The 27,473-nt window shown below is 40.3% G+C and overlaps 1 protein-coding gene across 5 annotated transcripts in view; it reads right to left on the bottom strand.

Moving 5' to 3' along the window:
• LOC149311955 (voltage-dependent T-type calcium channel subunit alpha-1I-like) overlaps nucleotides 1-27,473 on the bottom strand; it is a 199,199-nt gene that overhangs the window by 112,046 nt on the left and 59,680 nt on the right. For all 5 annotated transcript variants that reach the window (XR_016281523.1, XR_016281524.1, XM_089528234.1 and 2 more), the window contains exons 4-7: nucleotides 16,949-17,108; nucleotides 13,645-13,960; nucleotides 9,449-9,541; nucleotides 2,085-2,391 (exon numbers count right to left, since the gene is read on the bottom strand). Coding sequence is in view for 3 of the 5 variants with exons in the window: in XM_089528234.1 (XP_089384360.1) it covers nucleotides 2,085-2,391; nucleotides 9,449-9,541; nucleotides 13,645-13,960; nucleotides 16,949-17,108 (876 nt within the window). In the remaining 2 variants the exon portion in view is untranslated. The remainder of the gene's footprint in view (nucleotides 1-2,084; nucleotides 2,392-9,448; nucleotides 9,542-13,644; nucleotides 13,961-16,948; nucleotides 17,109-27,473) is intronic.

Below are 27,473 nucleotides of genomic sequence, written 5' to 3'. Positions count from 1 at the left end.
ATGTGGTAGTTTGACCTTTTTACCATCCACAGAACCTTCCAACCTCATATGCTCTCCCCCTCCCCAAACCAAAAAATATTAATTGGAAATAGCATGAAGTCACTTCCTGTACACCATGATATGCCAGTGCAGCCCAACAGGAAGAAGATAGGGGCAAAGGTTGGTCCTCCTCTCTCCCCCATTCAGTTGTCTATCCCTGCTGTCAGTCAAGGTCTTTTCAAGACTGTTAGAAATGGATTAATCCGTGAGTTAGGGGAATCTCTACCTCTTAAATTACTCCTGGACATGCTATTTATTTATTTATTCATTCATTTATTGGACTATAGTTTTGAGCGTTTCCCAGCCAGCAAGGCCACTGAGGATGCTAGCTGGGAGATTGTCTGAGCTGTAGTTCCAAAAACGTAACCTTCCTCAGCTGTGCTTCAACATACAAAGATAGGGCAAAACTAGATATGATGTTCAATATGCTTTTGCAATTATGTAATGTAAATGGACCCAAGCCCAGGGATTTAAGGATCATCTGAGTTTGTAGGCTGCATTACAACATTTCATTCAAGGCTAGCTCTAATATTAGGCAGAGTGATACTGCCTCTCAGGTTGCTAGGAAATGTTAGAAATAGAACCTTTTGGGATTATAGTTCCCAGCACTAGAATTTGGGGAGCTATAGTCCAGAAAAGGTGATTATTCTAAGCTCTGAGGCCAGTAAATTGTTAGCTGTTTAATTAATTGATACTGTATTTTTACCTCCAGAAGAGGTGGCAGAAGGGGGTTCTCATAGGGTTTAGCATGGTAAATACTAAAGTAAACTGCCTGGCACTTTGATTCTACAGTATGTATCTTCAATTGGTGGAGGGAGGTGCCATTATTTCTGATGCTCTAGCAGCAAATTATGTTGAGCTGGCCCTCCCTAGAGCATTAAAGCTCCCATGGTCCACTCTCTACTGAAACCAGCACCATCATTTGCTTTTCCTGTTTGTTGGATGCTCTGTAGAATAATTTTATGTGATTGTGGTCTGTCTTATGTGTCATAAAATGATATATAATGTGCGTTGCCCTTAAGAAACAGGAAGCTGCTTCAGTTTAAATAGTTAGTAATTCTTCTTCAGTAGTAAAACCTGTTGGTTTCTGCTTGTCTGCTTCATTCTCTCTTGCATTCCAAGCTGCAAAATATGCTGTTTTTCTAAGTCTGGAAACCAGAATCCTCTATAACTGCTAAATTTGGGATCATGCTCAACTTGACTAATGAACAAGAAGATTCTACTGATAGGTTCTCCAATGCCTTGCCTCTGGTTCATGTCTATTAGGTAATGTCTTCTCCTATTAGCATAAGCAGAGGTCATGTATTCAAAGCAGAGATAGGGAGAATATAGTTTCACCTACATTTGTAAGTGAACCAGCCTAATTTCTAATATAGAAACCAGAGCACATTGAATTTCAGATTGCACACTTCTTTGAATTGCGTGATGCCATTCTTAGCTCAAAAATGCATGCAAAATGGGTATATTAGGGGGGACATAATTCAAAAAATTGTATACAAACATACGTATTTTATGAGGGAAATTAGTAGAAATTAAATATGAATTTTCATACATTTTAAATAAAATGGCAGAAAAAAAGGCCAGAATGGAAGTAGATGATGAAACAGACCAGAAATAGATTGATACAACTTCCCCTTGTTTTAAGTTCACTGAACCATGGAGAAGCTCTTACCAGTTCCTTGAAATCTGAAATATCAGTTACTTATATCATCTCATCCTTCCCTTTGAAGCCAGAGTCACAATTTATGTCTTTCTGCATCTTATTATATTCTGATCCCCTCTCCACAACTAGGTAACTGTACTTAAATAGCTGAGCTGTAATACTGTATTCCATCAGTCCATGTGAAGAAATGGATTAATATCTATGAAAATCCTGTTGAAATAAATAAGACTAAAAAATGCTATTAATTCCTTCTGCTCACCCACCCTTATTTTCCTTTTTATGCTTTGACTGACTAACATGGCTCCCTCTGTGAAAATAACCACTCACTGTATTATTCTTCCCTGTTATCCTCATTCTACTGGCCCAGCGTCACAATCCTTACTGTATTGTCTTTGATCTTTCCCATTTATGTTCCGCTTGGCAATGCTTGGCTCTGTTCGGCCTAGACGTCGATCCTGCAGGCTGTTGTAGAAGCCAAGGGTGCGGCGCTTGGCTTTGCGGACAATGTGACAGACATATTGAAAGATCTCTTCGTAGCAGTCTCCTGGTTCCATGTAGCTGGCCACAGTGCTAGAGGACAGGTACCTCGCTCGCTGCTCTTGCATCAGCTGGTGCTCTCGCTGCTTGGTCTCTGAAAACTGTGTAGCAATGACCACTAGGCACAGGTTGATCATGAAGAATGAGCCCACCTAGGAACCAGTGGAGAAGATATAGACAGTCAATTTTTTTTTTTAAAAAAGAAGTGAACAGGGAAAACATTAGACAATAAAGTAGAAGGTATGAATGAAATGCTGCTTCATGTAGAGTATTACATCTAGTTCTTATTTATTTGGATACCTGAAGCTCTCCCTACTGTCTGACAAGCAGTCTCCAAATCAGCTGATAATAACCATTTTTTAAAAGAAGGATGTTCCTCAGGTCTCTGATGTTACTGATACACAACTGTAAGAACAAAACATAATTTGGAAATAGGCCCCTTGATAAGATTTTCAACTGCTTTCCATGACAGCGGCGGAAAGAAGGAGAATACTGGATGTTTATTTTTACCTTCACTATTATGCAACCTTTGGAAAGGCACTTTGGGGTGAGGATGGATGCTGGAGAGTAGGATTTAGTTCTCTTGCTAAATTCCAGTCCCACTTACTCTTCCAGTTCTACCTGCTCTTTAAGAAGTACACTGAGATATAGGCCAAGATCCTACATCACAGACATAGTTACAAATGCACAACTGTGTATTGTCTCCTGATTCAGCTCCCCAAATCTTAAGCCACTAGCTGCACCGAGTGACAGATATCTGTTCTGCTGGTGATCACAATACAATAGGATGATGTTTTCAGCCCTCTGCTACACCCTGATCACCAGCAGACCAGTCCTCTGTCACTTAGAAATTTATCGCACTGGGGTTCCCCAGTGCATTCTAACATGCCCCCGTGCGCGCACAGAACGTGACAGGAACGTGATGGGGCCAAGAACCCCATTTTACCGCACACTGGAATGCTGCCTTTGCCGCCAGGCATTCCAATCGCATTCCCGTTGCATTCCAGGGGGCGCCATTTCTAAGAACTGTTTCAAAGCGTTCTCAGAAATGGCGTCCCCTGGAACGCAACGGGAATGCGACTGGAATGCCCGGCAGCAAAGGCAGCGTTCCAGTGTGTGGTAAAATGGGGTTCTTGGCCCCATCGCATTCCTGTCACGTTCTGTGCGTACCCGCGCATGGGCACATTAGAAAGCACTGGGGAACATTTTAACCCCAGTGCGATAAACTTCTTAGTGTGGCTGCTGGCTGTTAAGCTAGGCTGGGAGGACATTTATAATCATGGCAATAGTATCACAATTGTAAACAATGATACCAAACAGTTGTGAATTAGCTGTTCAATTAACTTGGGTGCTTTAATCCAGTCTCTCTCTTCTTAATGGTCTTCTCCTACTCCCTCCCTTGTTTGTGGGTCTGTTCATTCAGGTTGTAAGTCTATTGGCAAGATTTGTTGGTTTTATTTTTGATATTTTTATTTCTCATATCGTCCTATAATGTATCCCCTTGATTTTTTAAAAACTGCCTAAGAAATCATGATGAAGTTGATGATATTCAGAAAAAACATTCTCACGCTGGTATTGGCCTAGACATATCTGTGTCTCCAATCTTAATTTAAATAGTAAGAAGGATTTCTTACAAAGATGACTTTCAACGATGTTATTCAGGTTCCTGCTGTAGTATGTCTGTAAAATGGTGGCAGTGAAGGGGAAACAGTTGCTACATTCCAATTAACAGTAAAAGGTCTATTCAGTCAATTTGCCTGGTCAGCCTTTTGTGTACTATCAGAGACAAAAAAAGGTTATCTACACCTTCAAACACAGCCTAAACTGAATGTAGGACACGAGTGACAAATAAATGGAAACACCTTTGATAAACTAAGCCAGTCTGGCCAGCTTTAGTATCAGGATAATAGACTGTTTCAAAACAAAAGAAGTAGATGTGTTTGTTTGTTTTTTAAAAAAATGTCTTTCAAAGCTGTTTTAAATAGTGTTCACTTTTATCCATCTATCCTCCTTCCTCTACTTCATTTCCTCCATTCTTAGTGATGTCCTTCAGTTGTATTGAACTATAGTGCTAATATACCCAGCCAATTTGATTCTGCCTACCTGAAAAGAGCAGTGGTGTTACCTGGGGGGTGCATTTAGTCCAGGTTACAGAAAAAAGTTTTTAACAAGTCACCCAACCCTCAGAATGGCCCTATCATGAGGTTTTCCTGGCAAAAATTGTTCAGAGGATTGTGATGTCGAAGGCTTTCATGGCCAGTATCCATAGTTTTTTGTGGGTTTTTCGAGCTATGTGGCCATGTTCTAGAAGAGTTCTTCTCTTCTAGAACATGGCCACATAGCCTGAAAAACTCACAAAAAACTATGTTCAGAGGAATTCTGCCATTGCTTCATCTTAGCTCTGAGAGAGTGTGACTTACCCAAGGTAAACCAGTGGGTTCCATGACTGAACTGGGATTTGAAACCTAATCGCCAGAGTCTTAGTTCAATGCACAAAGCACTACATCACACTTCAAGGATTGATCCTTATTACAGAGACAGCATGGCATAGTGATTTGAACACTGGACTATGACTCTGGAGGTCAGGTTTCAATTCCCACTCAACCATGAAACCCACTGGGTAACCTTGGGCAAGTCACATGCTCTCGGCCTCACTAAAAGGCAATGGTAAACCTCCTCTGAACAAATCTTGACAAAAAAACAACAACAAAAAAAACCCCCCACAATAGATATGTTCACCTTAGAATCTCCGTAAGTTGGAAACAACCTGAAGGCACACAACACACATATCACATAGACAGTATTTCATATTGGCAAGTTTCTTCAGAGAGGGATTGCCATTGCCATTTTCTGAGGCTGAGAGAGTGTGACTTGCCCAAGGTCACCCAGTAGGTTTCCATGGCCAAGTTGGGATTCAAACCCTGGTCTCTTACAGTCTGTACAAACTGGCATTATACGCCAGCCTCAGGGCAGAGTAGGGGTGTGGCACCCACACGACACATGCCCTGACACTGCCATCATGCTGTGTACCCAACCACAGATGATGCAACTCCAAAAGGAGCACCAGAAAGTGTTGCTGCTTTTTGCGGCTCCTTTTTGTTCTGCAGAAATGCCAGATCAGGGCCACAGTATGTAGTTGCCATGGCCCCGATCCAGTGCTGAAAGGGGTGGCCTGTTTAGCCCCTTCTTCCACTTTTCAAGCCTTGTGTGATAAAGTCCTTGAAGTCACAGAGTGAATGTCGTTTTTTGAGATACAATACAAATAAAATTGTCTTATTCTCAGGAGGAAAGCAGCAACAGTTGATCACAGAAAAAGGACATTCTTTTCATCCATCACCCTTGATTAAGCTTTTCAATCCCATGGTGACTCTGTACTTAAAATACTCCCCACTTTCCTCTTTTCATTAGCCTTTATTGCTTCTTTTTAATCTGCTGCTTAACTCATGCATGTGGACGGTAGTTTGGAAACATGGGAAGACTAAGTACCTACATCTCCTAGTAATGAATGTGACAGAATGGATAAAGCTGGAATGAGTGCAGTGCAGATTCCAATTGTCAGTAATTCATTAAGATCTCATTTGTGCATTTTATTTTCAATTAATTGAACAAAAAATAATGGACCACAAAAATGTCACCAAATTCGATGTACTCTTTTTGCAATGATAATCTCCTATATCTCTTATCATAACTATTCTGTCACCCGCCATGTTCTGTACCATCCAGATGACTTTTAAATTATGACTTTTAAATAATGAATCAATTGCTTTTAATATTTATGCTTTATTAACTGATGTTATGCTTTTTAAAACTATTATGTATTTTTAACTGGTGTCATGTGCTTCTAACTGGTATTATATATCCATGTGTTGTTGTATTTTAATCTGTTGTTCCCCAACATGATCCAGAGGAAGAAGTGAATAAGAAAATTACTTCTATGATAACAAATAACAACAATAATAAGGTGTAGTAGTAGTAGTAGTAGTAGTCATGCGTTGGGCCTATTTAGATAGCTATTTCCAGCGCACTGCTCCACCAGTGTCTTGACATTCAAAGTCATGCCACCAGTTCCACCAGCACTGGCATTGGTCACACTAGCTGAGAATGATGGGAACTACAGTCCATGCTCCTGGAGAACACCAGTTTAGCAGTGATTGACTTAGATGTGTAAATTATTTAAGTCATGTACATGATAATTTGTGGGGGTAGGGTATACCAGGTAGATAGAGAGAGACAGTTTTGTATGGAGAGCCAGTGCAGTGTAGTGGTTCAAGTACTGGACTAGGACTTTAAAAGCCCAGGGTTCAAATCCCCACACAGCTATGGAAATCCATTGGGTAACCTTGAGCAAATCATAGCCTCAGAAAAAGCCAATGGCAAACCTCCTTTGAACAAAACCTGTCAAGAAAACCCTATAATAGGGTCATTATAGGTTGACATCGACTTGAAGGCACATAATAACAGGAGTATGATACTTGTCAAATATGGTCAACTATGAATGACCATTTAAGTAAAGAAAATGGCAGAAGAAATTATGGAAATTGATTTTTGTAAATCTGAAGAATCGAAGTCTAAAATGAGAAAGTCAGATTTTATCTATGAACTTTACTAGAATGATTTTCCTATTTAGAAGCAAATAATATCCAGCAATGGATTGATGTATTTTAGAATAACCTAAAATAACATTAATGTACAATAACATCAAAAATCCACAAAACAGCAATATCTTTACTGGCTAACAAAAGTGCACAATATATGTGATACAAACTTTTGAAGCTCTACTTTGCTTCTGCAGAGTCACGTCTGGCAGAATTGTTTAGGGTGGTAAGGGGACTGACACAAACTCCACCTGTGCAGAACCCTCTACTTAACCTGACAACAACCATGCTGTGACACTTTTAACAACTACTTTGCAGATAAAATTTCTCAAATAAAAGCCAATTTGGACACCAAGATTACAGCAGAATTGAATGATGAGGTGTCCAGTAAACCCGTTTTGAGATTAAACTGGATTGTTTCGAGTCAGTGAGTACCGATAATGTGGACAAGATCCTTGGAAAAGTGAAGAAGAAGACGTGCCCCCTCGATCTCTGCCCATCATGGCTGGCCATCCAGAGGGGGGATGCCTTGATGGCATTTCTCAAAAATGTCATCAATACATCCCTTAGGTAAGGATATGTTCCAACATGTTTAAAGGAAGCGGTCGTTAGGCCGCTCCTGAAAAAGCCTTCCCTGGACCCCCTGGATCTGAAAAGCTATAGGTCTGTATCACATCTGCCATTTTTGAGCAAGGTGATCGAATGAGCCGTCACCGTTCAACTCCAAGTGATCTTGGATGAAAGTGATTACCTAGATCCATTTCAAGCCAGCTTTAGGATGGGATATGGGGTGGAGATTTCCATGGTTGCTCTGGCTGATGACCTTCGTCTAGGCATCGACACAGGAAGCGTGACATTGTTGGTGCTTCTAGACCTCTCAGCGGCCTTTGACACAATAGATCATGACATCCTCTTGGAACACCTGAGAGAGTTAGGAATTGGAGGCACTGCATTACAGTAGTTCTGTTTCTTCCTCTCAGGCAGATTCCAGAGGGTGATGCTCAGAGATTGTTGCTCCTCAAAATCAGAGCTTAATTGTGGCATCCCTCAGGGCACCATCCTGTCCCCGATGCTATTCAATATTTATATGAAGCTGCTGGGGGAAATCATCCGTAAACATGGGGCAGGGTGTTATCAGTATGCTGATGACACCCAAATATATTTCTCCATGTCTCGGTCAGCAACCATGACGACAGATGTTATTTCTCTCCTCAATTAATGTCTTGAAGCAGTAATGGACTGGATGAGGAAAAACTGACTCAAACTGGGAGCCGCAGTGGAAACGCTTCTCCTGTGCCCCGGAAGAAACAAATGGGGCACATGCTGGGTGCACTCCGCAGGAACGAGCCCCATTGTTTCTAATGGGGCTTGACTTTACACGGTATTTCCCTTATGCGGTGGGGTCCGGAACGGATCCCCCACGTAAGGGAAGGGGCAACTGTACTTACTTTAAGGACTGTGTTCGCAGTCTGGGAGTGCTCCTAGACCCATCACTTCACATGATAAATCAGGTGAATGAGACAGACAGGAATGCCTGTTATCAGATCCAGCTGATACACCAGTTGCTCCCTAGAAGTAAGGGACCTAGAAACTGTAGTGCATGCACTGGTAACCTCACAACTCGATTTCTGCAAAGCACTCTACATAGAACTACCCTTGTACCTATTCCGGAAACTACAGTTAGTACAAAACATGGCAGCCAGGCTGATCACTGGTAAAACTAGAAGTGATCATATTACACCTATTCTGGAATCTCTTCACTGGCTGCCTATTGGGTTCCAGGCGCAGTACAAGCCCTACATGGCTTGGGTCCAACCTATATAAAGGATCACCTACTTCCGTACAATCTGCCCTGCACCCTCAGGTCTTCTGGAGGAATTTATTGCAACCTATAAAAGCCGGACTAATGGCAACCTCCCAGAGGATGTTCTCCGCTGCCACTCCCAGACTATGGAACACTTTGCTGGAGGAGATCCGTCAAATAACCAGCCTAGACAGCTTCAAAAAAGCTGCCAAGACAGATCTCTTCCAGCAGGCTTTCCCAGAATCGTTCAATCTAATTTATGGGCTCTCCCTACTTTATGTAACCACTGCTTCTAATAGAAAATTGCTATCATTTTAACAGGTTGAATTTTTAAACTGTATTGTATTTAATCCTATTTTAAAGGAGGCGGGTCAATTTATTTATTGAGAGTATGTATTATTACAACATATTCTAGTCATGTAAGCCACCTTGATTGCTGCAGCAGAAAGGTGGGGGATAAGAATAAAGTTTATTTATTTATTATTTATTTATTACTGGCTTCTTCATCAGGCAAAGATGTTAAAAATCAAACAGGAGAAAGAAAGAAAAAATGATTATGTTGACGTCATAGGCCTACATAGGCATTTTGAGTATTTTGGCTGATCAATAAAGGTATCACTAGTTTGTGGATTTTGGATGTTATGGTACTTTGCTGCATGGCCACCATGGCTACCCCTGGGTATGCTTTCTAAAATAATATATTTTTGCTTTCTAGAATATGTTTTAGATGAATATGTGCCACCTGTCAGGCTCCCAATTTGTCTGGTACTTGGATCTGAATTACTTAAGTGAAAGGGCAATTGTACTTACAATGATCAGCAAGATGAAGTAGATGAAGTTGTAGAATGAATGAGCATCCATCACATAGTACATAATCTCCACCCACCCTTCCAGAGTGATCACCTGCAAGGAGAGGATAAGAAAAAAGGGAAAATATTAGTAATTAAAGAAAGATAATGAGGTAGAATGACAATTCTATTCTAAGATGTTTTATTTTGTCAACAAACAATCCCTCACAAAAGTGAAAAATCAATTAATTTATTAAGTCCTGATAGATCACTAAAGTAACAATAGTCTTACCAAACCTGACCTATCACATGAATGGAAGGGTGGGTAGATTTGCTGATGTGGGAAACATATCAATCATTCCAATCAACGTTAAGCCCTTCGAAACAAGTCCAACTAATTTCAGTAGGTGATATTTAAGTATGTGCTTGTGCCCTCCAGTTAAATCAGTGGAGAATGCTTAAAGTTAAGTCAGTCATGCTTTTAAATTCTAGATTTCTTCAGACATGAAAGGGGATAATTACATGATTTAGGGGGCATTCCCAGGTCTATAGTACTATTTACTGAAAGTCAAGAGGAAAATGTTTTAACTAGATATGTAAACTAAGGAGATAGAAAGGCAAATAATTATGTGCATAGTAGTAATTCTTTCTAATACTTTTCAGATCTTTTAACTGAAAAACCATTAAGAACTGAAGCCATTTAATCATCAAAAGTGTCACAAATTATATTTCAACATCCTCATATTTGGATTCAAATGAATGAATTTAGACTTTCAATTTAAGTGATAGAGGTGCTGGATGGCAAATATGAATGATAATCATGACAGTTGATTTTCCACAATAGGCTTATATTCACCCTTTTACTGAGTAAATATTTAAGGTGATAAGACGTAACAGTTTGTGATGACTAACAACACACATATTCAAAATATCAGGTTGTCACTGGAATTAAAATGAATTTCTGTTTCACTCTGTCCTAAAGGCATGCTGAATGACAAGAACTTTAAAAACAATTGCTTAAAATTAGATTAAAAAAAAAGTTGCAACAAGAAAGATACTGAAGCCCCACACTCCTATTATCCCAAGGTGGGGTATACTCTTGAAGTCTCCAAATACGATAAGAACAGGAGTTGCAGCACTTTAGTGGTCAATCACCTACAGGAGCACCCTTCTGCTAAAAGCAGCCTTTGCTGACTTTAATCTATCGATTTCATAGTGTCTGATACATGTAAAAGGGGTGCTTCAGGCTGCTGCCCTGCAAATCTCAGGAAGTGATGCATTAAAGGCAACAAATGCAACTATAGCTCTTGCAAAATAAGATGTGATTAAGAGAGAATGCAGAAATGGAAAAAATGGCAAAGAAGTGATCATGGAGAAGGCAAGGAACAATGTAGCAACAGTAATGGTGAGATGGAGGTGTTTACAAAAACTAAATTATGTGAAAATGAACAGTAGTTTGAAGGACTGCATGACTTTGCCAGTAGGAAGAGACCTTGAAGAGAGTACCATTCAGAAAAAACACAGGCAGTATCCTATAGGCAGTGGGCAGCTAAGGTAATCACAAAGGTACAACAGTGTGGTAACTCATGCTGTCACCTTAGGCTGCTTTACACATTCTTGCTGCCCCCTTCAAACACTAGGACCTCTCGGCCACCCATCAGCCCCTTCCAGACCTGCTGGGTCTGCTGACTGAGTGGGTAAAGGAGTCACTTCCCCTTTCCTCTCAGCCAACAGCCCCACCAGACCCAGAAGGCAGCCCACTCCAGAAGGCTGGAAGACCTGTAAGGTAGCCCTTTCCCACCAGCAGCTATTGATGGGGGTAGGGTACTGCCACTGCCTGGCATCCCTTTCTGAGTCTGGTGAGGCTGCTGGCTGGAGCCTCCTTTTCCCACTTAGCTAGCAGCCCTATCAGACTGGAAAGGACTTCTGGTTGGCAACAGCTGTGGCCAATGGACTGCAGAGACACCTTGGTTGGCAAAGTGGGAGAGCCAGGGAGGTGTAGGGCAGATGGGAGTGACCACTCTACTAGGTGTTCATCCCCCTTTAAGGGGTCACCTGGTGCAGCTTGTACCTCCCACACTCCCCTTGTGATGATGCCTCTGGATATAATGTATCCCCAATAGCTTTGGATGGGTTAACTAATGACATCATTAGTTTATAAAAAGAGATGCAGATGCTAAGCCAAAAGACCCTGACCTGGTAGTGATAGTGTATATAAGCTAGTCTTGAACTAAAAATTTGACACACTTATGAGGTGGAACCAGAATGAGATGAATCTGTAAATGCTGCTCCTGCTGCAGCTGCACAAAGTGTTGTTGTGGCTGACCTACCCATGCTTGTGATAAATGATAGCTTACTAAATGTGAGTAGGTTAATCAGTCAGTTGGGAAGACTTGCAAGATGGTAGAACTAGCTGAGCTACCTTGGTTTTAATCAATTTCTGTCCACAACAACTGTCTCAGATTGTTGCTATTGTTGCTCTTAAATCAGAGGGGAAATGGCTGCTGTACAAGAGAGCATTTGAGAAGCAAAACTTCAAAATGGAAAAGTGAGCCATTTATCTCAGACTCAAAAATGGAAGCCAAAAGGAAGCTGACTGTTCAAAAATGGCTGGCAATTCAGTAACCACTCTATGCAAGGATTTAGAGTGATAAATCTTAATATTTAAAAATTATTTTAAATCTTAATCATTAAAAAAAAATCTTTTTAAAATTATGGTAAGCAGCCTTGAATCCCATCTTGGGAGAGAGGCAGGATACAAATTCAATAAATAAACAAACAGCATGGGGAGCTATCTTATATCTCATGCTTCCCCCCCCCCCTCCCAGGACATTCACTGCTTTTAAAAGTCTTCTATTCCAGTGTTAACATTGGCTCCAGTCTGACTAGTGCTAGAAACGCTTCTAGCATGGGCTCCAAGTCATCATCACCATTTCTACTGCCCAGTAAATCTAGAATAATAGGAGGCATCTCCCTTTCCTAACAGCTCCACCACAGACACAAAAAAAGCTGCTAGTGGTGTCAAATGGTCAGCTTCTTCCTTTGCCATTTGCTGATTATCTTTCAGTGTGAACGGAAAGTGCTTTAGGTCAGAAGGTTGCCTTGTGTGTTGGGTTGTTCAATCATAATTGAACCCATTCTCTTCTTTTTCTCCTTGCCAGGAACCTCAGCTCTGTACTTAGAGCAACAAAAGAATGATGTGGAAGATACAAGAAGGATGCTGGAAAGGAATTTTATATTTAAAAAAAATGAAGAAGAATAACACAATAAAACGTAGTGGCAAGACAACTAAGTAAACAGCAGAAATACTAAGACCCAGATTTAACAAGGTTAGATTACAAGGTAGCTAAGAAAAAGAGCTCTAGTCTGGGCTAAGGAAGAGAATGAAACTAGCATGGAGAGCAGAAAACTCATATATAGTCATCTGGTTTGATCAAACGATTTTCTCTGTTTCTTTCTGTGCGGTGAGGAACACAACCCCATTTTGTGTGGATTCCTCCTCTCACCAAAGGAGAGGAGGTGCAATTGTTTTGTAAGGTGCTAGGACACCTGAACCAGAAATTCTAGAAGATGAGACAAGGCACATAAGTTCCTGAATCACTGGGACAGCTCTCAATTAATTAAGGGAATTATCAGCCACATTGCTGTAGTATCATTCCGTTGGTAGGCAGAATTAGAACTGCAACTGTTTGATCCATCAAGGAAACAATAGGGATTTGGCAGGCTGTACCTAATTTTTGCTTCAAGCCGTGTGCTTTGGTCCAAGTAATTCATCAATGGGAGTAAAAGCAAAGACTCCCCACTTAGCCTTTCTTTTGCCTAACTACTAGCTTGTTTGTGACTATCTTCCTATCTTTAGTCCTCTGGATCTTTGCTGCTCAACCCAGTATTCAAGACCACTAACTCATATTCTGATGATATTTTGGCCTTTGGCTCTTGTTTGCCTGATCTAGTATCTGACCTCTAATGTATCTATGACCATGTTTTCTACATCAGGAAATCATCACTTACCTTTTTCAGAATGAGCCATGAGCAGCACCTGCCACAAAACTTGCTTGCAAGCATGATAGCTGTGACATCATCCCATGAGTAACACAACATGTGCAAGAACACATCGTGATGTTTCAGCAAAGAAGTGGTAAATCACTACTGAAAAGATGCTGGGCAACCTCCTGTACAGAATTAGCATTGGGTCTTAGACATTCCAGCTCAGATTACCTGAAATATAACAATCCATGCATAGCCGATATTGTCAAAGTTGATAGCCCCTTTGTGTGGATTGGCGTTGCCTGTCCGGCATTCATTGTAATACTTATTCCAGTTGACACACATTCCACTGACATTGAACTCCTGTCTGACAGAGGTGTAGTAGAAATAGTCATCTTTGTCCAAACAGCACTCATGGCCCCGCTCTTTCAATGGGGGAATCTCATGACAACCCATGATGCCATTATCTCCTGACAGCGAACAGATGAAGGGCATTTCGTCGTCTTCCTCAGGTTGATAATAGGGAGGAAGAGTGATGTTACCTTGTCTGAGAGAACAGAAAGAACACTCTAATGAAATGGCTATGGCAAACATTAGAGTTAATAATATCTGTGGAGGAGAACTACTTGAGCACAATAGCTTCCCAACCATCTATTACAACAGCAGAGGGAAAGGACAGTGCTTATTAAGCCATTTTCAGGATCCTTTTCAAGACCCAGTTTCAAAGGATATAAACTAAGGTTTACCTGCCCCTCCCCATTCCCAATTTAGCAGCAATCACAATGTTCTCTCATTGGCAGCTCAGTAAATTAGGGTTAGATTTTGACCGGGATTAGAAAACTGTAGAGCAACAGTATTTATTGCCCCACTCAAAGAATATGTGGGTATGAAGCAGGGCTGTACACCGTGGGCCTGCTCCTAAAACTCCTTCCTGTCAGTTCTTCTTTGATCTTCCATGATGAGTAGGAAGGTGTGAAGAGAAATTCTTTCATGCATTCTGCTGCACACATTTAGTATCATCTGAGTGATTGGCAGCTCTGATGGTGACACTGAGCTGAGTGAAGAATCTCCCCGTCAGACCTCCATACACAGTGCAGAAAGTACAGGTAGTAGAACTGATATCTGTGGGGATGCTGAGGGCAGAACCAGCATGTCCATCTTTGGTCTTACCCTCTGTATGCATTGCTGAATAGATCTTATTAATTCTCATTTGGAAGGCAAATGGTTTGCAAAATTAGATGTCATAGCAAACTGCAGTCATTGCCAAACAGGAAAGAAAGGGGGAGACAGGAAGAGACAGGAAGGAGGGGGTACTGACCCAAACTACAATTTGGAAGATGATCTGGACTGAGCATTTTACCCCTGAGTAAAATCCCCCCCCCCATGTGCACAATGGGAAAAAGCTCTTGAGAAAAAGGCCACAGTAAGATTAGTTTGACCAAGTTTTCTCCCTCAGGCCGTATACTTTCCCCACAGTTTGAACTACAGCAGACAGCAGATAATGCCTCATGGAGCAACTGGGAAATCTGGTGGTGTGCCAGTATACAGAATCATTTAATGTGCTTATTTCCTAACATCTGACAGTATTGCTTTCCATAATACTGAATCCAAACATAAAACCATAGAAGTTATCTCAGGGAAATCAAGATTCGTGAAATATAGGGGATAATTGTAACAAATGTAAACTGTAACCAATTTGATATAACTATGAAGTTAATGTGATACTATAAAAGTGTTAACTTTAAATTTTAAAAAAAAGATTAAATAAATAAATACTGAACAAACAAACTGAAAACAGAATTGGGACAGTCTCACTTTTTCCAGGATCACACAGAGCTGCCAGGAGGAGGCAGATACAATCTGCTGGCTTTGAGCAGCTTATTTCTCCAATAAGAAATCCTTCCTTCCTTCCTTCCTTCCTTCCTTCCTTCCTGGCCACATCACCCACAGCCCTTTTCCTCCTGACACTGGCATAGCACACTGACAGGAAAGGTCATTAGTTATTACATTACAATTTTAAACCACAAGTTCCCCTGCTGTAACACAAGTACAGGTTCATGGACTGCTTCACTCACTATGGAAATTATCGCATCCAGGAATCCTGGCAGGAGAGACACGGGATCTAAAAGACAAAAACAGATGTGATCACATGTCCGGGCTGTAGGCAGCCTATATTCACGTCCCCCATGGCTTTTTCATGAATGGAAAAAACGTGTCCATGAAAAAGCCGTAGGAGAGGTCCGGGTTGCAGACGGGCTGTCTGAATGGATACGGGCTGTCTACAGCCCAGACACGGGTAAATGTGATAACATCCGTTTTTGTCAATTAGATCCCACGTCTCTCCCGCCAAGATTCCTGGGTTCAATAATCTATATTTTTCAGATATACTCTAAAGATGGTTCAAGCGAGCACCTGAAAATGCAATGTGAATGCAACAAACATACGTTCTTTAATTACATATACAAACTGCCTTCCTAGGGCTTTACTAGAAACATACATGCATATGTTTTTTTTTTAATTTACCCATAAAGGCATCCTCATTAGGGAGTCAAGATCAGCTGCAGCACCTATGTGAAATGGCCCTGAGGCTGAGCAATAACTGTCAAACTACATATCCCTACCCTAAGCAATACACATACTGTTTGAAATCCCAGAGCAGGAGGATTAGAAAGGCTTGGCTGTGGCTAAAGCACTGGGATATTTTGATTAACAGAAGCAATGACATTATCTGCCACCTCCTCAGGCTTCTCTACAGTCCTGAGAATTGGGTGGGGGTGGAATATTTCCCCAGTAATAATATGTTGTTGTGAACTAGTATTTCAAGGTAGGTTAGTGCAAAAAATTTAAGGGTAGCTTGGTCTCGAATGAGCCATTAAGATGCATTAGCTTTGCAAATGTCTTTCTCTTCATGTGGATGAAACCGGTCAGAACCAATGTGTTGACTCTGAGATCTATTTTTCCCTATTGCTGGGGAAAGAAACTCTGAAAAATATTAAACTGGTGATCTTACACTGCCTGAGAGCATACTATGTCCCTCTCATTCCCTCTCTTATGCAATCTCAGGTCTCTCCAGCCAAAATTCAACCTACCAATTTTTTAAAAATATATAAATGAATCCTATAGCATCTTTGAGACTAACTAAGAGGAAGAAATTTCTAGCATACGTTTCATGGACTTCAGTCTATTTCATATAAATTATGACCTGGACGGTTTATATATATTAACCACAATCTGCTGATGCTTTAACTCTGAGTTTACTGCTCTGAGCAAGTCATCATCTCTATGATTCTGTGACAGTTTTTAGATTTCCTTACTGACATCACATATAATACTATACAGTGACGTTCATATTCTTCTAAGTCCTCTCCAAAGACAAGCAATATATTTCAGAATTGTACACAAAGGAGTGGGAGTTTGGGGAAAGTCAGAGTGAAATGGCAGCCGCTTGGTAACAGTAACAGACAAAAGAATCAAAGGAAGAAGAAAAATTTACAAGAGGAAAGAGGGATGAAAGAATCATCTCCCTGTCACTCACATGGTCAGGTTCTCATCCATGAAACAGCGGTTTCTCAGTAGACCAGCCCATAGCTGCACTCCAATGATGCCAAAGATGAAGAAGACGAAGAAGCAGAGAAGCAGAACATTCCCCAACATGGGCAGAGTGTCCAAGAGCAGATTCACCAGGATACGCATGCCTGAAAGAAGGACCAGGGCCAAGAAGGATGGAATTAAGGATAGATCACAATGTAGGAGTAGGAATTGTGATGGAGAAAGAAAAAGGGAAAGGGGGTAGCAAAGACAAAGAGTGGGAAAAGGAAGGAGATGTTACAGGAAGAAATTCTGGATGAAAAAATGGATGGAGGTAACCAAAATCGAAAACTCTTTACAGATTTGTAGCCTTGAGCCAGAGGTGCAGTAATGCACATAGGCTAATGATGAATTTAACCTTGACTTATCATACTCTACCTGTTCTTATTCTAATGTGCATACAATATCAAAATTAACTTTTTGTGAATACAAGGAACTCACACTCTGGAACTGCAATTGTAATTAATTTCCTTAATTTTAAAATGTCAAAATTCAAAGATGTTACAAACCCCACACTGAAAAAAAAGGAATAATATGAAAATTGAATTTTTAAATTTAGCTAAAATTCATTCTTCATCAAGGGTATAGTTTAACGAAAATAATTCAGACAGACATTTTGTAAGAAATACAGTTACATTCTAGAATGTCTTTCTTTAACATATAAATGCCCTGTGATGAAGAGAAGATTTTAGGTTGAAAAGACATTGAATTTTGTCGTTAAACATTACCGTTTATTTCTTTAATTTGATTAATTTGGTGCTATCCTCTTTTTGTGCATGGATTTTTTCATCCCTTGATCCTTTACTTTGCCCAGCCAAGGTACTGACCAATGGATATCAAGACAGATAACACCCTTTATTAAATCAATTGTACTCCTTATGTTTTCCATGGACACATTCATTCTGTGCATCTTTCATAGCATCAATAACATTGCTAATCCCACTACTTCTATCACACCTGCTTCCATGTCTCCACTGAGACTTCCTATTGCACAGGTTCAGGGAATTTCAAGTTACAAGACATTGCATGTAGGCCACCATATAATTGATTAATTAGCTATTTATAACTAGTTCATTACTTCAGATGGCTGGGAAAGGGAGAAAGAAAGATAAGATTAGTTTTCAGTGGCAATCCCTTGAGGCACCAGTTAATCCCCTTTTTATGCCCACTGTCAAGTAATTAGCCACATCAAGTTGCACTTTACACTTCGTCTCATTTTCCTGTGTAGTTCTGCTCTTGCACCTGAGAATGAAGGCACCTGTGAGCTCAGAAGAGTGCATCAAATTGGGTATGATGAAAGATTAGGACATTTACACATACAGGTGTTTCTGCACAGGTATGGATGCTATTTCTCATGAAAACATCTGGAATTTTTTGATGAGCAATTTCTTTCCCACCACCTCCTTTCTTTAAGATCTATGAAACCCAAGACATGTCCAAAATGAAGACATGCCCCAAACTGTTCATATAATACCAGTGGCAATTGTGTATTTATATACATAACTAATTATTAACATTTCACTCAAGGGACTTGATTTTCACTAACAGTATAAAACTGATTCATATTCATTTTTGTACAGTTTGTTACAGCCAACTGAAAGTCCCCTAATTTAGTTATTTGCAGGGATGTGCAGAACTAATAATAATAAAAAAATATCATCAGTGTTTTCCCGACTTATCACTGTTGACATTTGGTTATTTATATGTCCCATTAGAAAGCAGGAGCCAAGACTGGCTGAAATTCTGCATCAAGAGATGAGAGTGTAACTTTGCACACACTCAGGTACCTGGTAATTAGTGAACTGCCACACTATGCAACCAGATGTGCAAACAAATGTGAAATGTACAATTGCGATGCACAATAAAATTTTGCATGTGCTATGTGAGATGGCACCACTTGCACAATGGCAGTGCATGTGCAATCCTGCTTCTGCAAACTGCAACTGAATGTGGATTTCCACACTGGATAAAAATGTCCAGTTGCTTCCATAGAATAACTTACATAGGATCAGTGTAAGACAAACACATCTGGTGGCATTATGCTGAGAATTGATGTCCTAGGGAATCTGCAAGAAGTTTCAAATGGGGCAGATTCATGGGAAAATTTACAGTCAGGCTGTAACCTCAGACCCAATTATTTGAAAGTAAGCTTCTTTGGACAGAGTGGGACTTCTGCGTTAATACCGACAGGCTTAATAACACTGACTCTTTAAACCTATCTAGGATATTTCATGTCTTGTGAAATAGCTTTCTTCAGTGTTTTCATGGGCAAATGTTCACTGAAATGCTACAACAAAATGGATTGCCCACTTAAAATTTCTAGATGCACTCCCATGAATAAACTTCAGCAGGCATCTAGGGATGCTTACACAAGAAATCACTTCCAATAAAGGTTCATCATTTATCAATTTGAAGATTACTTTCCCACTTGTAACAACAACAACAACAACAACAACAACATTTATTTCCTACTCTCCTATCCCTATGAATCATGGGAATAAATCAAAAAGTAATTGTGAAAGCACCATGCTTCTTCTTCAGTTGTGTATATCAAAAGTAAATGCGACAGTGAAAGAAGAGAACAAAGAAGAGCTAGGTTATGGCAATTATGAAGTAAGAGAAGATGCCTTCTGGCTTCATAATTAAGAGGCTGTTAATGTGAAAATTTCTGATCCAGAGAAGTTTGACTTGTTTTCCACTAGGGATGGAAACAATTTTTGGTGTTATTAATTTTCCACCTCAAAAATGGAGAAAGGAAAAATAACACAGAGAAGGAAGAATTTTTCAGTTTTTGTCTGGTATTTCCATTTTCCAAAGTGTTTGAGGAAATAATTCTGTACAGAAATACTTTTCTTGAACAAAATTTACATTCTTGCACAAAAATACTTTTTCCAAAGAGAGACATTTTTGTGCAAAACTGTGGTTTCTCTTCACAAAAACATAATTTTTGCACAGCTCCTCTGGTCTGCACTATTGTTTATGCAAACAAAACCAACATGTTTTTCTACACAAAAACAAAAGCCACGTGCACTTTTGTCCAGAAAATTTCTTGAAATACTGAAATATGCAAATACCAGGTGAAAACCACACAGATAATTTTTTTCCCACAGTGGGAAGATAACTATGGAAATTTTTATTTCTTGTATGTGAGTTTGAAACAGTCCTAGATTTACAGCCTTGTTTTCTAAACTGACTTATGTTTTGGATGTGAGGACGATCTGGCTGCGACATCTGTCACCCCATCGATCGCCAGGGTTGATTCAGCTGATCTGGCTGGTTAGGCGGGGGTCCCCTTCCTCCCTCACCATTCCATGTGCGTCCCTCCTGAAGCTGTGCGCTCGGTGGAAGAGGACGACCAACCCAGATAGAAGGAGTGTACCGTTCTTCGGTCAAGGGTATACGATAGCTGCGCTCCCCTGCTAGAACCTCCAAACAAGCTCAAGGTCCATTTGTAGGAGAACGTAGGGTAGTCAAGCTTCCAAGACTCCAGACACATCCAAGTATGGTGCTGCATGGGGCAGTCTGCCATTCTTTTTCTTTAATTAAAAAAATAAATAAACTGACTTATTTTTTTAAGCCTCAGTACAATTACTAGTCCAAACTAGGACAGACTCAATGAGAACTCAAGGCAATAGTGCCATTAGTTTAATAGGTATATTCTAAATCGATAAGCAAATGTATTTAGGTTTTAGTTATTATCTGTTTACTCATGTTGGGCAAGCTGTAAATATAAACACAATCATATGCAACCATGTGCTCTGTTTTTTGAAAGGATAAATGTATTTATATAAAGTAGGACTTGCAATGTTATAATATTCTCAGAAAAGGAACACTTGACTAAATAGCAAGTCTTCACTTTGTACCTAAATCCTGGACTCTTTTGAAAACATTACTACCAGAATTAGCCAGGAACTGGATTGTTTCTCAGACATCAAATTATTCAATACTTTTGAGAGTGTAGATCTGAATGCACTCTGGGGAGAAATGATTTGAATCAAATCATTAATAGTAACTTCTAATCTTATGTTATAAACTCTTGGGTGCAATTCAAAGACTAATTCTCTGACTATCAGAATATGGTATCATGCACCAAACTGGTTTGGTTATGGAACATCCATTATTTTGTAGGAGAATCTGGGCATTATGTCTAGGAAATATGACACAAACTACTCTTCACTCCCATACATGCTAATACAAACAACAATGACAACAAAACCTAAAAGACATGTGGTGGATTCTGTCTGTTTCTCAGACTGTTTCTTTCTTTTCTTGAACAGGCAGGCTACGGCATACCTTTCACTGTTTATAAAGGGAAAATAGGTAGACTTTTCCCAAGTTGTGAAAAATCAGCTCTTTCCTGTAATGTAGAGAAAATTAAACATGAGTACACCAACTGCATGAGCTTTGAAACTTGACATGCCATGCTAAATAACTGTAGAAAAATAATGCCATGTTGTACACTGCCACAATTATACAGACAACAGTGTGTTGTTGTTGTTGTTGTTGTTGTTGTTTTTACAAAAATATCTGGGCACCACAAATCCATTTATGTTCACCCTGTCATGAAAATCCAGCTCCTGTAAACCATAATATTCAGATTGTCACAATGCATTACAAATAAGAGAAAGCAAAGGCAAGAAGGATGTTATTCTGCCAGCTAAATGAGTCCGTTTGGAAGACAGGCTTCATTATTTATGGGTTGTTGTTGATGATGATAACAGTTAATTATATGTTATGTATGGATGAGATCTCTTTAAGCAACCAGTACACATAATGAGAAAGCAGGTAGTATCTTCCATTAATAGCTTCCATTGAAGAAAATGGATTTAACTACACAAGCACAAGAAAGGAAGAATTGTTTTTAGTTGTATGTTATAGAAGGTGTTTAGATAGTTATTAGTTGTTAGAAAGGTTAGAGAGAAAGGAGATGTTCTGTTTTATGCTAGTGTGAGTGTTTGTATTTTCAGGTATAAAGTAAGTTGAGACAATTTAGTTAGAACTTTGGCGGGTTACAGACCTCCTCTTTGAGGCGGGCTGTACCCGCCCCTTTCCCCGCCGGATCGGGGCCTGAGCTGCCAGAACGGCAGCCGCTGAGGCCCCGATCCGCCACTTTTCAGGCTGCGGGGAAGTGGCAAAAGGCCACTTCCCCGCAGCCTGAAAAGGGGTGTCCTTGGGGCTTCAAGCCCCAAGGACACCCCACAGCGGCAGGGAGGGGGAGAAAGGGGCCGCTTGGCTCCTTTCTCCCTTGCTTCGCTGGGCGCAGCCGTCTGAAGGCTGTGCCCAGCGAAGCAAAGCGGCGCCGCGGACCAGGAAGGAGCTCCGAAACGGAGCTCCTTCCTGGTCCGCAGAAAGGGTGCCCTAGGCGCCCTGCTGCGGATTGAGGACGGCACGTCCGCACCACCCCGTCTAGAGGCGGCGCGGCCGTCACGTCCTCACGGCGGCGGCCGTATGGAAGGGCCACCGCCGTTTAGTGCGTGACGAGCACGCACTAGGGTTAGGGTGGTGCGGAAGCACCACCCTTTTGTAACCCTAGTGTGTGCTCGTCATGCACTAAAGTGCCGGTGTGTAACCGGCCTTTTTTTTCTTCCTTTTCTTTCTTTCTTTTTTTTGTGATTTATGTCAGTTTAGGTTCAGTTCATGTTTGTGTTGTATTGTCTATATTCTCAATTAATAAAAATTTAAATTTTTTTAAAAAAGAAAGAAAATGGATATAACTATTAATAACTGTACTGCTTCAGATTATAGTTTTGCTCATCAAAAGTCCAGAGAATTTGTACCAGAATTCTAGAAATCATAGTTTCATATATTAAAAAGAACTGATTATAGCTATCACCAATATCATTTAAAAAAGCCTGAAAACATGACAATAGCATATCTTAAACATTCTTATGCTAGAGTGTGTGTGTGAGTGTGTGTGTGGAGGTACTTAACCTGTGCTGCATGAGAATCCATGAACTAAGTGCAATTTTCCCCCTTCAATTTCTTTTCTGTTACTTGGAAAATTGTTTTTTAAATGCATTTTCCCAAAGAGGGGGTTCATACCTTTTATCAGTTTCTTAAAGGAAATCATGGCCCTTCAAAATTAAGAACCATCATATTAGAGTTTTCACAAATTTAGCAGGGTGATGTCACACACCCTTTTCCCAGTCCTTGAGAGGCTCAGAAATTCTACTGTTATAGGACATAATGTGAAGGCATGAAACTAGTGACACAGTACAGATCTCAAGGGAAGAGACTTAATGGCTGCAGTGGAGAATTGAACTTTTATGGTCTTCTCTTCAGCTTTTGTCCCTGTTGTTCCCGCAGGGACAATGCACAGCTAAGGCACACCAGAGAGACAGACAACCAAGATCTTTAAATAGGGGTTGGATGGACATATCTTGAGAATCCTTTCATTTTACATGGCAGAGGGACTGGATAGTCCCTGTGGTCTAACTGTACAATTCTGTGACTCTGTCCTCTGTTTTTGGGATGGAGGGGAGGACTACATTTTCTGCCTGCATGAACACACTGTCACTGTAACATCCCAAATCACAGGCTTATGACTTCAACAATGGCCTGTTACAGACTGCCAAAATAAAGCTGCTTCAGGTCTCTTTGGAGGTATGCTGTTTAAATGATGCATGCATCCTAAGAATCCGGAAGCTGCACCAAAGCTGCACTCCAGTGCTTAGGAATGGAGTGTTGCTTTGGCGCGACCTCCGGACTCTTAGGACCCAGGCATCATTTAAATAGCATACCTCCAAAGAGACCCGAAGCAGCTTTATTTTGGCAGTCTGTAACAGGCCAAAGACACTTCTGTTTCCTTTGTATAATTTTTCCCCCCTACTATCTTTGCCTGATGAAGAAGTCAGTGAGCTTCGAAAGCTAATATAATGGGTGTTTTTGTACATTCTGTTTGGTCTAATAATGGTATCACCTATGTGTATTCTGGATTTTGATTTTGTATAAGGGTCCAATTGCATTATCTAGCCTTGAAAGAATTCTAGGGTCCCATTCCCACTTATATTTAAACTGGTTTGTGATAGGCCTTTGCTCCATGTTGGTGAATCGATTCCAAAAGGTGCGCTGTTAGCAATATGAAAGCGGATCTTTTCATTATCCCCTTCTTTTTTGGCACAATTATCATCCTCACTAGTTTGAGCCACTTCAAAATGCATGTCAATCATCTGCACGTCATCGGTGACATAAGTGGCAGCCAGGCTTAGGAACTATGTATTTAAAAATAAAAATTTACAGAAGATTCGATTCATTGGTTTTGTAACTACTTTCCTAACTGAGCTGCCAATCGGCTGGCTTGCTGCCCAAGTAACTGTAAGTAGTTAAAAATCAATGAATTGAATCTTCTATGAATTTTTTTTAAAATCATGCGCCCATAGATCACACTACAAGCACAAAGGCAACACTGAGAGGGGAGGGATGTTGGATTTACCAAAAACTGAAGAGGTATGGTAAACACTCCTCTGCCATTAGTCCCTCCCCTCCAGAATGATGTAATTCAGATCCGTCGTTCCCACTTGTTGAACATGCTTCAGAATTGATATTTTTCAAAAGAACTGCCAAAAAACTAGTGTCAGGAAAGTGTGGTTTTTTTGTTTGTTTGTTTGTTTGTTTTTTGCATTTGCCTCACTTCATTGCGATCGAAACCAATCACAGTAGGATTGGAACTGGTCATATAACCCGATCAGCAATTGCTTTAAACCATAGTGGGAACACAGCCTAGGAATTCTTTCTTGAAACTTTCTTCTGCATTTGGCAGAGTATGGATCTTTAAAATAGTATTCCCATTACTAAACCTTAAATGTAAGCTAAGATTATATCATCTTCCCAAATATTCAAGAATAAGCCCCTTTACTGTTTACTCAATAGCTCAATTTCTTTGGTGTTTCCTAAGGCAAATAATAAAACATAAAATGGAGAAATGTATCCTTAGTCACTTGGAAACACACACTGGGAAACTTCAGAATGTCTGAGGTCACCCATGTCAATATCCATAAAGTAATGAAGGATGCAAGACTCCTTTTCATAACTTTTATGGTTCATACTTTCAGGGGTTTCTCACTAGTAGATCCTGGGTGCATGCACATACAGTGTGAAAGACATGTACTTTCCCCACAATGTCATTTTCCACTTTGACACTAAGATAGCTGCAACATGTTAACAATCTATAGCTCAGTCTATGCTACATTCATGCAAACAAATCTTTAGCAAATTATCCTAGCTGTGTAGAAAAGAAAACACAAATCAGTTGTGACAATTTTCTTTCTAATATTAACTTCTAATGACATTTCCAGTTAACAATACAATTTAATATAGTCCCAAGCAATCTGCCTGTCTCTGAGATTTTATCTCCAGCACCATGCCACAAGACAGCCCCTGCTAACATGGCCAGAACCTCAACGACCTAGCAAACAGTTCCACTACTTTATTATCCCTTTGCTCCTTTCACCTGAGAGAATTTGCATAAAGTATACAGACTGGCTCTTTGTATCCTGTTACAGAGCTTCTCATAAGCATGGCACTCCCCAATAACATGGTAACCAGCTAACTCCAGAAATCCAAGTAATGCCTTCAAAAACAAGAAAAGGTAAGCCCCTCCTTATTCCTTATTTCTCTTTATTATGCCACAGCAAACTGAGCCACCTGCCAGGAGTTGTCACCTGTGGAACAGTTGACCCAATGGTTGTATCACAAAGGCATAAACATATGAATAAACTGCGTCAGAAACATCCACAGGAGATGAGTAAGGAAGACCCAAGCACCAGATATCACTCCCCCAGTAATTCAAGAGGCAATTTTAATGAATACTATCACAATGTAGTACTGAACACACAGTGGTGCCATTTATATGAAATACTCAAGGTCCTGATTCTTGATCAGCTGGCACTCATTATAAGGAACCAGTGGAACAATCTAAACATCACAGGTAGCCTAAGGTCTCAGGCAGATGTCAAGGTTGCTTTATTAGTCTGCTGTACCTCTGAAAATTCTATAATTTGTTTCACAGTGTGGTTATATTCATTGCTTTTCTTACAAAAGTATATGCTATGCAGTGAGTGACATGCAGAATGCATTACTTTCTCCAAAGGAAAAGGTGGTTTCAGTGTGTAAAACCTAGGTAATAAAAAGGAGGTTCAGTGACTCTCTGTGTTTGGCTCTCCCATAGCCACAAGGCCATGAAACAAAAGACAAAGATGTGAAGGAGATCTTAAAAGCTCAAGGTTATGTGGGTTTTTAAAAGTACTACTTAACTTTAATTTGCATTTGTCTGTAGCCTTCTATGCTATTTTCAGTCACTAAGGAGCAGGCTTCCCTAACCTTCTGTAGAGACAATGTAGCTAGGCTGGGGATAATCTTTTCTTTGGGGGGGGGGGGGGCTCTAGACAATTCTAGATGATGCTTCCTTCTGTCGGACTCCCAACATTTCAAACAGTTAAAAGACAGACAGAGAACAGGAAGAAGAGGATTTTCAAAGGAATGTGTTGCCTGTTGTGATGCCACCTCCAAGATCCACATAGCCTAATGTGCACATGTGCACTGATTTATTTAGAAGGAAACAGTGACCACAACAGTTCCCATCTTGTGTTTAGTGGTACTTATACCCAATTTGGCATTTTATGGCTCTCCTAGATGTCTCTGAGTAGATTCACATGTTACTCTTACACTGAGGCAATGGCACATTTTTTTCTCATTGATATATACTAGTTAAAAGTGTGAAACTGTCCAAGATTAAGAAGGTGAACAATTTACCTTGGAACCCAACAGGGGTTTCTTGAATAATGGCTTCTGAAAGGGCTTGGAAAACTGATTCTTTGCTGTCTTCCTCTCCCACTGCTTCTGTATCCTTCATATATATTTTTTAACCATCAGCCTCTCTCCCCATTTGCTTTTTTATTCTTAACATCCTCTCAGTGTGTCTGCTTCTCTTGTTATTCTCTTCTGACTCTCCCTCCTTACAAGCCGTTGTTTGGAAGTCTCTATCCTTCCCTCCTCCCTGTTTATTCTTTTCCATTGCTAGAGCAGAAGCCACACTGGCTCACAGTAAGGAGCAGCCAATATGAAAGGGACAATGACCTTTTCTTAAGGCAGCCTCTCGGGAGTAAAAACAGCCTTTCTACGTAAAAAGAGGAGGGCCTGAGTTGTCCAAAGAGAAGGGAGGAGAACACTGATGAGGCAATGTCTGGCACATGAAGCAGGCTTCTAGGGCATCAAATATGAAAAGATTTATTCTTCATGGGGAAGAAAAGCACAAAGAATTAAACATGCATGAACAGCAGGTGTGGATTCTGGGGGGAAATACTGCATCTTGCTCACCACCTTTTGGACAGGTTTGTTGTGATAAGGCTATGTCTATCAAAGGGAACTAGCTGAAGTTTGAAGCTGCTAGATTTCCCCCAGCAGACACAGTTTGTGAAAGGTACTGATAAATATAACACTTCATCACGGCTGAACACAGAAATACAATGTGGGTG

This window comes from Sceloporus occidentalis, unplaced genomic scaffold, assembly GCF_023333645.1.
Source record: "Sceloporus occidentalis isolate IW3139 unplaced genomic scaffold, rSceOcc1.0.p SCAF_5, whole genome shotgun sequence".
Lineage (NCBI taxonomy): Eukaryota > Metazoa > Chordata > Lepidosauria > Squamata > Phrynosomatidae > Sceloporus > Sceloporus occidentalis.
Note: the sequence above shows the minus strand (reverse complement) of the source record. Positions and strands in the feature narration are given on the sequence as shown.